At 44.2% G+C, this 15,703-nt stretch overlaps 1 protein-coding gene across 4 annotated transcripts; it reads left to right on the top strand.

Moving 5' to 3' along the window:
• The first annotated feature begins 2,604 nt into the window (after positions 1-2,604).
• On the top strand, positions 2,605-15,695 carry rgl3a (ral guanine nucleotide dissociation stimulator-like 3a). Of its 4 annotated transcripts, none has more exons than XM_031864777.1 (18): positions 2,605-2,672; positions 4,110-4,368; positions 7,737-8,026; positions 9,966-10,010; positions 10,102-10,271; positions 10,362-10,522; positions 10,609-10,920; positions 11,023-11,126; positions 11,294-11,378; positions 11,900-11,950; positions 12,635-12,721; positions 12,800-12,832; positions 12,982-13,103; positions 13,325-13,420; positions 13,563-13,704; positions 14,044-14,298; positions 14,731-14,845; positions 15,477-15,695. In XM_031864777.1, exons 2-18 carry the CDS (start codon positions 4,180-4,182, stop codon positions 15,626-15,628), a joined length of 2,409 nt encoding a protein of 802 aa, XP_031720637.1. In that variant the 5' UTR covers positions 2,605-2,672; positions 4,110-4,179; the 3' UTR covers positions 15,629-15,695. The 4 variants fall into 4 exon arrangements, with proteins under 4 accessions (XP_031720637.1, XP_031720638.1, XP_031720636.1 ...); XM_031864778.1 differs by lacking the exon at positions 2,605-2,672 and adding an exon at positions 3,258-3,381; XM_031864776.1 differs by lacking the exon at positions 2,605-2,672 and adding an exon at positions 3,258-3,386.
• Positions 15,696-15,703: the final 8 nt, after the last annotated feature.

Below are 15,703 nucleotides of genomic sequence, written 5' to 3'. Positions count from 1 at the left end.
ACACACACACACACACACACAGTCTAAATGTCACCGTTTGTGTCTCAGAGGACGACAGTGAAGAGGACGAGGCTGACATCATATCGCGTGAGGAATTGAAGCGTCAGTCTCAGCTGATCATTGACTCTAAGTCCAAGAAGAAGCCCCAGAAGAAGAAGAAGAACAAGAAGAAGGGACATTTCTGAGCCGACAGCACCGTCTCAAGACTCAAAGACGGGTCTCAAACTACCCGCCTGAGGGCCAAATCCGGCCCGCCACGTCATTTTATGTGGCCCGCGAATCCGCCAGCAAAATTTAAAAAAAAAATAAATAATAATAATTTAAAGTTAGACTTGATAATAAAAATATCCCCATAGTCGAAATTATGAGATAGAAAGTCAAAAGGACGAGATACTTAAACACACAGTCATAGAAGCAGCTCTTTGGCTGAAGACTACTTTAAACCTGGCTTTAAAACACATGAAATACTTCACGTGGGATTGTGCAAACACACCCTTGAAAGGATTTTAAGCATTGAACAAAGTTATTGTAATAACTTGTGTTTGATATTTGTCTTTGCTATTTTCTTTAATATTTTGATATTTGATAGAGTAATGTGGGTTTCTTAACCCTAAATTAAAAGGATTTAAGTTATAACAGAAATGTGCTTAAATATATTTTTACATTTATATAACTGCATGTACAATATTTTCACACTTGAATAAACAATAATCAAAAGCAGAGACAGTTATTTACCAATATGTTAGGAGTAGTTACATTTACACCATCTTACACCTACAACCGGCCCTTTGAGGGCGACCGTGATGCTGATGTGGCCCAGAGTGAAAATGAGTTTGAGACCCCTGCTCAAAGACAATGAAAGGACCATTCCACATTTCTATTGATTTTTAAGCCATTTAACGTTTCACCTCTACAATTATTGTTCGGCGTTGTTACAAAGAATTTTAGATTTTGAAGTATTTTTTAGCTGAAATTACAAATGACAATATATTTTTAGAAAAGAAAGATGAGCACAATTTAACATCTCTTAGATTATTTGTTTGTTGTCATATTTGCTGTATAAATGTTTGCTCCCTCTGCCTCATGGGAAGCCAATAAAAACAATCAAATCAGTATTTTCACTGTTTCATATTTTTTTTACCATAAATTGCTGTATGTGGGCGAAACAGGTAACTTGTGCCCAAAGGTTTTCTCTGTTGTTGTCTTGCTGATCGCCACCTATTGAAACATTGTGAGTGTAACATGATGCAGGTCAGTGAAAGCAAACACCTGTGACAAATCCAGCCTTTTATTTTATGGCTAAATCACATTGACAATAGAGACGCAGATGCTTTGTCCCAGTTTAACATGCGAGCTGCGCATGAAACCCTCACTGCTTACGTAGACATGCTGAATACCTGAAACAGCTCTGCTATGTTCAGCATCTCAGGAATGATTGCTCCTCTTTGTTGATGGAGCCAGCTCTTGGAAGTGAGGTGGATTTTCATGTTCTGAGTTATTGGCAGAACAAAATGTGAGAGTGTAACCTAAATGAGGCTCTGTGTCTTTAATTGCCCAGCTGACATTGTGGATATCGCAGCAGTAACCAAATTAAAGCTCTTTGACTGATGAGGCAATATTTAGATCCCAAACATTTAGTAATAGTCTCAATAATCTTCAAATCCATCAGTGTCTGTGATTTTAATTGTGTTTGCTTCTAGTGTTTTAAAATAATCCCCATGACACCACTCACAGGTTATTGCCTTAGTGTGGATGCGAGTGATTTTTCCTCCTCATATTGTTTCATTTGAAGGGTTTTTGTGGTCCTAAAGACTTAACTGTCTTTAATTTCACAAGAAAAGCAAAACTAAAACTCTTCACCAACTGTCTTTGCAGAAAACACCGTGAAGAGGTAATGAAATCCCAAACAAGAGGAAATCATTCTCAGATCTATGTGAAGGGCCCAATAAAAACCGACATCTCAGATAGGCCCCTCCACTTAGACCTCAAAGTGAAGAACACATTCACAGCAAGCCTCTAATGAACTCATCTCCTGAAGGAAGACATCAAAAAAAGTTGAAAAGAATGAAATTGGATTGGATTAGTGTCCTCTGACACGTTTGTCCAAATACAAGAAACACACATTCGACAAGAGACAAAAATACAAGATAAAACTAAACAAACTGTAAAAAAATGAACCACACAGTTGGTGTTTGCATAAAAAGTGTAATGTATTTTATTTACATCCATGGCCTGCACTGTATTGTGACAGACTCACTGTCTATGCTACATTACAGATGTAATCATTAGAGGTGTTACTCATCACGGAAATAAAACACTAAAATGTTAAATGCATTCACACAAAAATAGTTCAAAATAGTTCAAATTCAATGCAAAGTTTGATTGAATGTCCCACACACATAAATGAACCTCCATCATGTTATGAACGTGTTTATCTGTAGAAAGGGATTCTGTTGTGTTTTTGTCTTTTTAGCTGATCGACCAATCTGTAGGAGGAGGCGGGGCTGCGCGTGCAGACTGCTGCAGACTTTGAATGGCTGCAAGCAGCGTGAGTGAGCCACCAGGCCTCCGGGTCAGCATGTCTCAGAGGGCTCGAGGGCTCGAGGGCATTGTGATTGTCACGTCTTGGTAGGCGCACACTGTCAGAACAGTGCGCTGTAACCCAACCTCAGGTAAGACGCATTTAAGCCCGCGGCAAACTATTTGACGTCACCAGGAAGTCGAGTTCATATTGCTTATACAATATGTAGATGATTCTGATCTGTACACAAATCATCCATATGCGTGCTTCAGTGTTTGTATTAACAGGGTCAATGTTGGCTGTGGCAGGTTTAGTGTTTCCTCTTATGAAGAAATATTATTTTTATAAAGTTCAATTCAAAATAGTCAGGGATTAAGGTTACATGATATGTTTCATATTTATATTGTGTGATACCACAGACTACGTGTTTATAATGCTGAAACTGAGTAGCATTGAAATATTCAGAGACACATTTCAGTGTCAGGTGAGTGAAAGCCTCGCTGGAGACCTTGTGTATCACTCTGAGGTGAAGGTGGAGATGAGGACAGAGAGTGTGTGCTTTAGTCTAATGAGGAGTCTGGTGAACTGGAATGATGGGAAGTGAAATGAAACCAAAATGGGACATAATTATATATCACAGTGGTACAGCCAACCGGGAAGGAGGCCAATCCAACACACACTCCCACACCATGCGCGCAGAGCATCCTCCACCCACAAACACAAAGAACAGTCAGTCCTCCGTGATGAATACCAGAGTCTGTTCCATCCAAGTTTCACACTGTCTCTGCATGGATATTGTTTCTGGACGTGCATATCTCTGAACATGGTCTTCATCAGGATTCAGGAGACGCAGGCTTGTGGTTAAGTAAGGATAATGTTTGTTTTATTGTATTCACAGTGTCTTTATAATGATATCCAGATCTGTATTGAGGATGCTGTCGAAGAAACACTGTTCATAGCTACGGTTGTTTATGTAACTGAATGTGGATTTAATATCATGAAAAACAAATCTTTTTATGGTCATATTGAGAATTGACATGATAGTTATATTATGTGTTGCATCGCAGTCTTCATATTTTCATTGATTGTTCTCATGATGTGGTAATCAAATGAGACTGTATTAATGATCATACAAACACAGTTAATATAATATACACTATGTAGATCATGTTCATTGTCATCTCGGTACAAAATAATGTTCTAAAAGTATGTGCTTTTTTAAAAACACAGATTCCAGCAAAAAGCTTTATAGAGGGTTCCTCAAGTTAGACAAACATGACTTGTTATGGATCAGTTTAGAGGGTCATGCCCTTTTTGTTATGAAGGGATTAACTGAATTATAATCATTCAGTGTGCTGTACAAGTTGAGTTAAACTAAACCCTATTTCTGTCCCAGATTGGTAAATCTAATCATCAATTTCTATGCTCAGTTTCAACTACGACTAACGCAGTTTATTAGTACTGGTCTTTTAGATTTTAACGTCGACGAACCATCTTTGATGGTTGTAAAAAAAACACATAAAATTGCAAGAAGATGTGACTATGACTGCGTATGTCTAATGCTTCCACGCTCTCCTCCCGAGCACAGACGAGGCAGCAGGTGTGGGAGAGATCCGACGAGTTGTGTGTGGGCCGGTGAGCGTGACACAGAGTTGGAGATGAGGACTATTATTCCTGTGTACGGAGGCGGTGATGGAGGGGAGTCCCGCGGCCTCCGCAGCCGGGTGGGCAGGATGAAGAAGCTGCTGTGGCTCAAGCCGAGTCACTGCGTGGACCTCCACATGGAAACGGAGCCCGGCGTGTGGCTGACCAGCTTCCAGTTGTTGGACACCGATGGACAGTACGAGGTGAGTCAGAACCACACCACAGGTTTCTGTGATTGTCAACAAGGGATTTGTTCCTTAGCGGCAGTTTACTGTGACAGCGGCTCTCGGTGTCCTCAAACCTCACTTCATTTAAAACTGTTACCTGACATCTGCATGGAAATAACAAGTCAAAACACGTTCCTCCCCTGTGAACTTCAGTTTTATTGTCCACGCTCTTGGTCGAACACACACACAACAAACGTAGGAGGCTCTCTCAAACGTAGGAGGCTTCATCACAGAAACTGGAATGTTACTGAGTAATGGTATTGCACCTAAAGAAAGGAGGTGATCATATTTCATCTCGTTTCAGCTCTGAAGCTTATATTTAGCTTCTTTTTCTTAATAATCAAACCTTGAACCTTTTAGCTGTGGTGTTGTTCTAAGTGATTGATATTTATTGACTCCTTAGATTACATGAACTGTTTATCATTAACTGTGTTTAGTGTCCTCTGGTGTGACGGTCCGTACTCTGTTGATTATTGGGTGGAGTTGGTCTGCTGCTGACTCATGCACACATCTGTGACGTGACAGCTTTCATACATTCAGTCATTGTTTACGTCGGGTTTCTCCCTGAGAGCTCTTGCTGTTCTTCTCCTTCAGATCTAGATTGTTTCACTCAGGACATCGTCCACGCCAGCAGACATTTACTGACACTGAGAATGCAGAATACATCACACACTCTCCAGGAGGTATACTGTGTCTCTGTGGGTGTGCTGAGAGTTTTCAGCTAAAGTTAGCCTTTTTATCACAGACACAACGTCAACCGGCATGTTTTCGGCATCATCTTGCATGCATGCTTCCAATTGTTGCTTGCCTGTCACCTCATCACCCATTCATGTGTCTAATGAGAACTAATTGAGATACCTCCTGGCACTTTCTCTGCTCTTTTGTTCAGCCTTTGTAGAGAGGCTGGGTGGTACGGGCGGACATGGAAGAATGGTGGTAGATTTTGAGTTCAGAGAGACTCATTAGAGAAACAAAAAGCTCATTATGTTGGAGCTGAAAGAGCAGCGGACAGCCGGATTTAAAGACGTCCCATCTGCTCAGCTTATCGCTGGTACCACGATGTGTTGCTGCGTGTCATTTTGTCAGTGGATGTAATGAAATGCCACGTTAATTTGTACAATTTCCTAATTTTGTACGTCCTGGATGTCATAATGTTGAAGCTAGTGTTTAGATGCAGAACAGACCTGTCTGATGTGGTATGTCGTCACCACGCCCCTGATAGCACGGGCAGGAACATAAGCTCCGGGCTGCCGACAAAAACTGTCCCGACTGGATTCTTTACGGGTAGCGACACCAGCATGTTGATGCTGGCCTGAAAACATTTCCTGCTGCATTTTGCATCTTCCTGTAAATTGATCACTGGAGTTTTTATGATGAGCCTCTTGATCCAGACAGTTCGTCTTTTTACACCAGATATCACAGTGTTGTCTTTGCCACATGTTTCTGTCAGGAAAACCTTTAAGACATTACATTTAAAATGCTAAAATGAGTCTTCAGTTGGACATAAAGCTGGAATAAAGCCACACTACTATTCCACATGGATGTCAAAGCACCACAAGAAGGATGTAAGACCTCATAAGGCTTTATATGTTTCATACCCGAGGTGTTGTAGTCAGGCGTAACAGCTCATAATCTCTTTCCCCGTTTTGCCTGAAAGACTTGAAGGTCTTACAAGCATCATGGTGGTTTTTGTAAGTGCGGTTGGGACAGTAAAAGTGAGTGTTTATTTGTTTAACTATATTGACTTATTTCAATATTTTACATACATTTCTTTATATATGTTTTGCCACATTTATTTATTTCAGGATTTATTGTAAAGGCTCCTTTATTTATCAAATATTACATACAGTGGCATTCCATATTATTCCCCTTATCCTCATTGGTCAGTAGAGTTAGCCCGTCCACGTCTGTCTCGTTAGCCCCGCCCCCTGGCAGAGGGCTCCCTCCTCGTCCTCCTCACGCGCAGACTGGTCCTCGCGCCGTCACTCTGTCGATGTGACGCTCCGACGTCTGGACACAACTCAGCTCCACCGGATCATGCATTGTTTCATTAATTCTCAAAAATGAAGGCTATAACTCGGACGGAAGTGAGCAGCCGGAGGACGGCGCTAACTCCTTAATTCCCTCCTGTGCTGCGGATTTCTCACCTGCAGCAAAACAAAAGGAGTTTAATTGAAGACGCACGAGGAGACTTTGTGGTTTCCTCTCTCGGGGAGCAACACAAACATGGGAAAATGGCACTTATCGATGGTACGTCAAATGAAATGCATTCATCAACGAGTTGGAATAGATTGACGCACGAGGTTGTCGGTACGATGCCACTTTGTTTAACTTACTTGTTTTCTCCACATGTGTTGCGGATAGAGTGCTTGGGTTCATGTAGATCCACCTGTAACGTTGTCTCATTGTGTCTGCAGCTGGCGCTCTGCTTTTGTCTGACCTTCTGTCATGTGATAGAAGTTGTTCTTAAGCATCTGCTTACAAACCCTCATATCTCAGTCCGGCCTCTTGTGTATAAATCCTGTAATTGAATAAACGGATAACTTGGATCAATTAGATCAAATAGTTGACTGTCCAGTGAGAGACGTCATGATGTATCATAGATGGATTTTTCTAGCTGTCACGTGTTAAGTTAACATGTGGAGTGACAATAAAAATCACTCTTAGTGCTGGACCGTTTATTATCACTCCAAATATGATAAAGTTATCACCTGGAGGCATTTGTTTTCTTAGTGTAAAAGTAAAATGCATCTGTCACAACATGTTTAGTAACACATTTTTACTTTTGTAAAATACAGCGTAAAACAATATATAACGCTCTACAGCTAACGCTGCGACAATTATTGTGAAATGGTTGTTTTCATATGAGTCACACTTATTACACAAACCCGGACAGTTTCTATTGTTTCTCTACAGTAGTAGCATGAAGTGTGTGTGTGTGGGGAGACGTACGACTGTTGCTGTTCTAAACAGGTGCAAAGTAAGAATGAGACGGAGGGAAAGTGATGTCATGGGTCGATACGTTGTGTTTGTGGACACAAACGGATCCAGCAGTGATCGGGCCGGTCACCAGGTGTCTGTCTGCGTCAGAGCTCAAGGCTGCGTCGCACGCAGGATCTCAAGAATGAAGTTAATTGAGGTTGAGTTTGACAAAATGACTCAGTCTGGAGGTGTATTTAATTAGTCGTGGGTTTTAGATATGTTGTATTTGACACCTGGACAGGAGTTCAAGCACATTAAAGTCTGTGTTGTCTGCCATGTCATGAGGAAAGGAACAGAAGGCTGTATCGCGTATTTGAGTTGTTATTCGCCAGATCTTGATGACCTTGCTTCCTGTCCTGCAGGATCCGGTGCAGGAGTGGGGGGAGGAGGAGGAGGACGGGGCTGTGTTTGGCGTCACGCTGCGCAGGGAGCCCGTCCTGCCGAGCTCGGACACGCCGGAGCTCCCGACGGCCTTCAGCTTCGTCCAGTACCACACGGTGAAGGTGCGCAGGCTGAAGGCCGGCACCCTGGAGCGCCTGGTCACCCACCTGCTGGACCCCGAGCACCAGGAGCCCGACTTCATCCGGGTCTTCCTCTGCACCTACAGGGCCTTCACCTCCACCAGCACCCTCATCGCGCTGCTGTTTCAAAGGTGAGAAACCGTCCACACCAAAGCTCTGAGGCGTATGTTTAAAAAAACACCACATAAGGGTTCAATCCGCTGGTCTGCCAGCCCACATTAGAGCTCTTTGTTGCTGTTTGACTCAGAAAGAGATCTTCACGGTTTAGCGCTTAAGATGTATCCCGATAAATAGAGTTGGGTGAGAAGAAGAAGGGTGTTTCACCACCATGTGCTACTTACTGTATGTAAGTGGAGCGTAACCAGGTTTTACAAGATGCCAGATGCACAAATCATTTCTCAGAGAAGGCAGCTATTGAACACCTTCTTCATGTCGCCTCAGCTATTCAAGAGGCAAAGCTCTGGTGACACGTGTGACGGGTGTTATCGCCAGGAACCAAACAAAGCAGTTCGGAGCTTTGTTCCGTTCGTGACTCACCCTCCACACCCAGCCGAGGTGCTAACCTGACACACTGAGACTTAATTTGACTGACGGTGAGGAATGCATTTAATACATTTCAGGGCTAGACACAGAAAGCACTCGTAGGAGATTTCCATAAGAAATGTTTAATATTGACGTATTATTTATTCAGATAAAACCGGCTCAGGTCCAGTTCACAGAGCTGCTCTTTGGTCTCTCTCAGGTCCTTTCAGCTCACCTTTGCTGAATGTACTGAACATGACTGTGTGAAGCTGTGGCCATTAGTGCTGCTCAGCTGATGTATTATTCGTCAAACAGTCGCCCTCATATCTGTGCTGCTGGTGGCAACAGATTTCCTGTGAGCTTCATGTGAGGTCAGGACAACCTGTCAACACTTTTCCCTCTTTTGCCTCAAAGGATTTTGTAGAGGATGTAACAACCTGCTAATAATAATTAGCAGGTTGTAATAATAGCAATAGCTGCTCTGTAAATTACAATTATTTTGATCATTTGTGTCACGCTTTGATGCAGGAAAGAGAATTACCAGGTTATACAACTTCAACACAGCGATATGCTTCAGTTCTACTGCACATGTATTTTTATTATGTCTTAATTTATCCCTAAGGGAAACGCGTGTCTATTTGTAGTTCACGCTAAAATACTTCAGCCATGATTTTCCGCTCGCCAACGGTTTTTGGAGCAAATGTCAAAAGCTCCAGATCAGAGGCAAATCTGCGTCTGCTCAGCGCTCGCACGTTGGCAGTCGAGCGTTACGTGTGAACTGTTCAGAGACGGTGACCTGTCGGGGCGTCGCACGGGGAGCGACAGCCAATGAGAGAGTGAGACAAGGGTTGAGGGGAGACCTGGCACAGGGGTCACCTGTAACAATAGGAGCTTCACTGTGTGTGTTGGATTAGCAACACGTACCAAACGGTGTTTGATGTTTGCATGAGTATACGTGACACAGAGGCTGTGTTCGAAATCAGAATGCACTGCATACTACCTACGAAATAAACGATATTACCAGCAGACTGTTCACGCTCAAGTGCCGGCCGGGCCGGTCTTGAGGCCGGCGGCGCCGTCATATCTCTGAAAACGTTGCAAGAAATAACAGGTATTATTACCTACTGGAAACTCTCCCGCTTTAAAACATATTGGAACTTAATACAATTTTATTGTTAACTGCAGCGGCTCAGAGGCTTTGGAGACCTCGTCTACCTCCTGGTGAAAGATCTTTGTCAGTCATGTAGTGTGAAAACCACAACGACTTTAAGACTCCCAACAACAAGACAGCCAGTCGTGTAGTGTGAACAGCGATCTGATGACTTTAAACGTCCTGCAGTGTGGCCTTGATCTAAGGCCACACCGTCTCTGCAGGGATGCAGAGTGTTGCAGGACATTTCCACAGGACGAACCACCTGTTGGAGAGGACCGACCCTGGGACAGTTACAGGATGTCTTCTATCACCACTAGGTCAACGTGTTGTCCCTTCAAGTAATGATTAATACTGACTGTAGCTCTCAGCTGATTGTGTTTACCTTAATTCCACAGAGATGACTCGGTCACCAACCTGGATCACACCGTCTGCCGACGCAGGTGAGCGCGGTCACTCCTCGATGAACCTGAACATGAAGAGGACTGACGCACTGTAATTAACTCTATTTAATGTCCCTGATCATTCCATCAGTACCTTACCCCCGGTGATCCGGCTGTGGCTAGAGGAATATGGTGAAGACTTCCATGAGCACCCTCAGTATCAGGCCCTCCGGCTGTTGTGCGTCCACTTGCGGCATCGCCTCTGTTTCAGACGCTTGGCTCAGACTGCAGAGAGCCTCCTCAAGAGGCTCCAGGAACCAGGTACAGGGGAACAGCGGACGTGATTATGATGGATTGTGGATAATATAAAATGCAGTTTCGTTGTCATTTATGAATTGGTTTGTTTGACAGATTGCAGCCAGTCTTCGTCACAGCACAACGGTGAATCACTGCAGCAGGAGCACAGAGATCAGGAGGACGGCAGAGAGACGGCCACTAAGGAGGAACACAAATGCAACTTTATGGACTTCGCTGTGAGAGAAGTGGCGGAGCAGCTGACCCGGTTGGACGCTGTAGGTTTCATGAACGAACGTCTCCAAGCTCATTTTTGTGCCCGTGTGGGTCACTCATTCATATTGTGTCTCCATCTGTCCCTCAGGAGCTGTTCGTCAGAGTGGAGCCCTTCCACTGTTTGGGCTGCGTCTGGTCACAACGCGACAAGAAGGAAAACAGAAACCTGGCGCCCACCGTCCGCGCCACCATCTCCCAGTTCAACGACGTCACCAACCGTGTCATCACCTCACTCCTCTGCCCGTCCTCTCCCAGCCCTTCCACTTCCTCTCCCATCTCATCACCCAGCTCCTCCTCTACCTTCCTGTACTCCTCCACTGGTCCCAGCTCACCTCGCTGCTCTCACACCAGCCCCGGACACAGGGCGCGCATCATCGAGGGCTGGATCGCTATTGCTCAGGTCAGGGTCAAAACAAGTTTAGCATTTAGTTGATCATCGAATGCATAAATGAACATAACTTTTGTCAAAACGACACAACGTAACTGTATTTTCTCTCTGCAGGAGTGCAGACAGCTGAAGAATTTCTCCTCTTTGAGGGCCATCCTTTCAGCCCTGCAGTCCAACTCTTTGTATCGCCTCAAGAAGACCTGGGCTGCCGTAAGCAGGTCAGCAAACTAGTGCAAGTGCTCTGAAATACAACATTGAATACAAAAAGAAAATCAGTTCCATAGTGGCTTTCTCTGAATCATTTATCTTTCTTTGAGCATGCAGCCTTGTTCAAGGGGAATAGTGACGCTAAAAGTCTTAACAGATGTTATTTGTTTGGTTTCAGGGAAAGCATGAACACCTTTGACCACTTGAGTGAGACTTTCCCCGGTGAGAACTGTGTGCTAACCAGCAGAGAGATCCTGTTGGAGGTAACTGCACGTGTGTTTGATGTAAACACGTACGTGAGGTGATGGGGACTGGTGGTTCTGACCAGCTATCTTCAGAGGCGTGGGCGGAGGGGTGTTTTCCTGATTGAATTGATGCACTAAAGGAGTCGCTGAACACACTATTGAATGCAAAAAGAAAATAACAGGTTGCTTGTGCATTTTCTACCATACGGACTGTTTGTCCCTGACCCGTTCTGTGTCCTTTGTTCGCTGTAAAAGCTAATTGATAAGAATGTGTATTTAGCGCTGTTATCTGCAGCCAAGTTTCTATAGAGTAATGAAAAGGTCATTGTTGGCAGCCAACACAATAAAACTACAAATAAAAGTGGTTTGTTTGGCAATGACTAGAAGTTACTGCAGAGACACCCAGCAACAGCCTGTTAGCAGGCGCTCCACCCTGAAGAGAAGCATTGTATAAAGTATGTGCTTTGTTGTCGTCTCATGCTAATTACATTTATTGTGTTTCATCGAAGTTGACGTGGCATGTTGTCTGTTTCCTGCAGGATGGGACTCATCCAGATGGCAGTGCCCCCCCGGGCTCAGTCACCAGACCTGTAAGGAAACCGTCATCATTTTGTTTGGAATAAATAACCTCGTGTGGTTTTTCGATTTCGTGTCTGATCACCAAAGTGAAATGAATGTCTCGGCTATAACGCTTAAAAATGAAAGGCAGAGGTCTCTGTTTTTCTGGATCATCAATTCTACTTCCCTAAAAGTCACATGTTTTCAAGCTGATTTAATTTTCTAAAATAGTCACCAGATGTCCAGTTCCCTCTCCTTCAGTCTGTTAATACAGATATAACTGGCTGTTAGTTTTCCCCGTACGCAGGTTAAGGGTGTCAAAGCTGACGTGTGTGCAGTGTTTCTCACAGTTTGGCGGTGTACGTAGTCTGGGTGGGGCTGTTTGCAAAATGTTTTATACCCCCCTATTCACTCTGTGTTTGAATAGCGACGGTCTCATGTCTCCAGTTCTCTGTCTCCATTTCTACTTCAGTGACCGTAGACTCTTTTACTTTTATCGACGTGACGCATCGTGAGCTCAATTTTATGCTCAAGTTTCTTACTCTTTCTTACTTCATGATAGTTTTCCATTAGAGCCAATTTAAAGAGTACCAATGAAACATTTTCACCTTTTTTTGCAAATATGTTAAATTAAATATTAGTAAGAAGTTGATTCTCACTTGTGCAGCCGTTGTGGTTTCCAAAATGTAAACCGCGTCTTGATTTTGTGACCTCAGAGCTTCAGCAGTGGTGTTGTGCCGTACTTGGGCACCTACCTGACTGTCCTCACCATGCTGGATACAGCTCTGACTGACACTGTAGAGGTAAGGACACATCTCACCTCCAAACCCTCCTGGAGTTTCTCTGATGCCATATTTGTAACGCTGTTCCTTTTTGCACAGGGCGGACTCATCAACTTTGAGAAGCGCAGACGGGTAGGTGTCGCCTCCTAGTGGTGTTTTGCATGAATGACTACAATCGTTATCCCTTGTACTGACTTGAACTCAATATTTGTATGTTCTGCCATGTTCTCTTTGTGTTCTATGGTTTAATCTGTGCGTTGTTTTATTTCGTTCTCTTGTAGGAGTTTGAGATTCTCTCTCAGATTCGGCAGCTTCAGGCTTCTTGCTCCCGCTACAGCCTCCCAGTGAATCCTCGTATCGCCGCCTGGCTGCAGGCTCACACACTGCTCACAGACCAGGAGAGGTGAGACCATAGAAATAGGGAAGGAATTAAACAGACATTCACACTAAGATCAACGTAACAGGATGGTCAGAGTGGCCAACAATTTGATGTGAACCATTGCCAGCACGTCGCAGACTCACTGGGGTTTAGCAGTAAGAACCTAATGAGCAGCACGAAGCACGGAGGACTTGTTCATTTTTCATCTCTCATTTCCTAAAATTGCCTTTCTCCGTCTACTGAAGCTATGAGCTGTCTCGTGATCTGGAGCCTCCAGTCGACCCCTGTCCCAGCTCTCCCAACTCGTGGAGCAGTCGTCTGCTGACGAAGAAACTTGCCTCGTAAGTCTGCAAATAGAGCAGTTTATGAGTCCTTTTAAATGGTTCCCACATCTTTATCTTGCAGAAGGTAATCCAGGGAAAAGGTACACATCTAAAGTGTGTGTGTGTGTGTGTGTGTGTGTGTGTGCGTGTGCGTGCGCAGGTTGCGAACAGGCAGCTACAACTCCCTGAGGAAGACCCACGCTGACCAGATCAGTGTGTCATCTTCTAGCTCCAGCAGTTCAGAGTTGGAGGACCTCTCTGTCACCCAGCCCTCCCCCTCCCCCCTCAGACTCAAACTCAAGGTGCCTCTATCATTGCAGTGTGTGGAGAACGTCAGGGTCAGAGTTCACAAACTTAAAACAACCAACATTTCACAAGGCGTTTCTACTTAGTTGGTTTAAAAAAACCTGGGAAATCGTTTTAAAACTGGAACATAATACAGTGGAGTCCGCTGAGTAGTGCACATACACTGATCACGACGGTCATTTTACTCACCCGCTCACATATACCCCTTCAGCTGGCCTACAGTAGGCTATATTTTATATACAGTACTGTAAGAAAAGTGATCAATTTGACCCCGACAGACATGATTTCCACTGTATTCATATTGTCTCCTCTCTCTCTCCCTTTCCCTCCCTCAGGCTCTCTCAGGCTCTCCCCATGATGTTGCAGAGGATTTCTTCTCCAGCTCCTCGTGCTCCTCCTCTCCCAGTCTCTCCAGCTCCTCCCATCCAGACCTCAGCTCTTCCTCTCTGGTGCTGAGCCCAGAGTCATCTTCGTCCAGCTGCTGCTCTCAGGCCGTGCTGCCCGTCTACAACAAACAGGTCGCTGACTCGTGTATCATTCGGGTGAGCGTGGAGTCCGTCAGCAACGGAAACGTCTACAAGAGCATTCTGGTGAGAGCGACGTTGTGTTTCTGAGGTCAGACGGCTGGTTTCTGGTTGACTCGAGTCTAAACGCTTTCTGAGATGTGAAAGTAGAAGAATCAAACTAAATGGGAAGACAGAAGAAGAGGAAGGAGTTTATGTCAGCCTCATTATGTGGAAAGAAAACCGACGCCTTTCATTTCAGAGTATTTAAAAATAACACCAAAGATTTGTGCATGATCAGAAAAAAGCCTTTTGTCTTCTGTGGCATTTGCAAATATAGCTGCTCTGCTGTTCTCAGCCTTATATTTATGAATGAACCCTTAAACACAGCATTATCAATCTTCTATCTATCTAAATAAAACCACTGGCTTTAAAGTGTCGCTGGTTGTCACATCTGTCGATAGTCTCAATGACATCATTGGTTGTATTTTGACGTCTGGCCGTGTGTTTCATCTCCAGCTGACCAGTCAGGACCACACGCGTCAGGTGATCGAGAGGGCTCTTGAGAAGCACAGCATGGAGGACGTCAGCTGCCATAATTTCAACCTCTGCCAGGTGCTCAACAATGGAAAAGGTGAATATATTTCCTCCCCAGGCTTCTCCTCCAGCAGTCTAATGTTTGCATGTAAAACGTGCTCGTCACAGAACTCTGAGGCCTACTTTTCTCTTTCTTTGCACACCGGGTTTCTCTTTCTGTCAGTAACTTGTGATTAACTACAAGACCACCAATGACGTGTAGAACTTAAAGCTGATAGTGAACTGAACTACAAAGCTGCCAGCCGAGTAGCATCAGACCGAACACGTACAGCTTAAGAGACACGAGTCATTCTTCTGTTTCCTTTTTGGAAAAATCAACCTTTTACATTGTTTTGTCAACTGGCTGAATGTGATATTTAATGAAGTAGTCGAAAACGTTTTGGCCTCTAAAACACATTAACGGTCTATTGTTCACCGACACTGCCTTCAATAAACTATAATGAAAATCAGCTGCAAGTTGTAAACGGGTTCAGCTCAATCTTATTGTATTTCTGTTGCTTTCAACAATGCTTTCATTCTTTCTAAATAGATTTAAAATGCCGGCATTTCTAAAAACAACCCTTCGTATCATTCTGAGAAACATCTGTAATCACTAAGTGAAATAGAAGCCGATGATTGCAGGCTGATGGAAAACAAATTGCACCACTTCATTCCTCTTTCTGCCTCAGATCTTCAGATCCCCGACAAAGCCAACGTATTTTATGCCATGTGCACCTCCGCCAACTATGACTTTGTGCTGCGTCGGCGCTGGAGGAGCCACGGGAGATGTCTGGGCTCCTCCTCCAGTCCTGGAGGTCAATGCAGCCGTTACGCCAAGTGACGAGCATCTGTCCCGGCTGAATGTTAGGAGTTCACCTAGAGGACGAAGGGGCTGCTCATCTGCAAACAAGCCCCC

This window comes from Anarrhichthys ocellatus, unplaced genomic scaffold, assembly GCF_004355925.1.
Source record: "Anarrhichthys ocellatus isolate YVR2014 unplaced genomic scaffold, GSC_Weel_1.0 scaffold31, whole genome shotgun sequence".
Lineage (NCBI taxonomy): Eukaryota > Metazoa > Chordata > Actinopteri > Perciformes > Anarhichadidae > Anarrhichthys > Anarrhichthys ocellatus.
Note: the sequence above shows the minus strand (reverse complement) of the source record. Positions and strands in the feature narration are given on the sequence as shown.

Bases quoted from the DNA above. Each gene is read 5' to 3' on its own strand.
- rgl3a (XM_031864777.1), top strand. From the start codon at position 4,180: ATGAGGACTATTATTCCTGTGTACGGAGGCGGTGATGGAGGGGAGTCC. The intron at 10,272-10,361 runs GTACAGGGGAAC...TTTGTTTGACAG, and splicing joins CAAGAGGCTCCAGGAACCAG to ATTGCAGCCAGTCTTCGTCA. The intron at 12,833-12,981 runs GTAGGTGTCGCC...GTTCTCTTGTAG, and splicing joins ACTTTGAGAAGCGCAGACGG to GAGTTTGAGATTCTCTCTCA.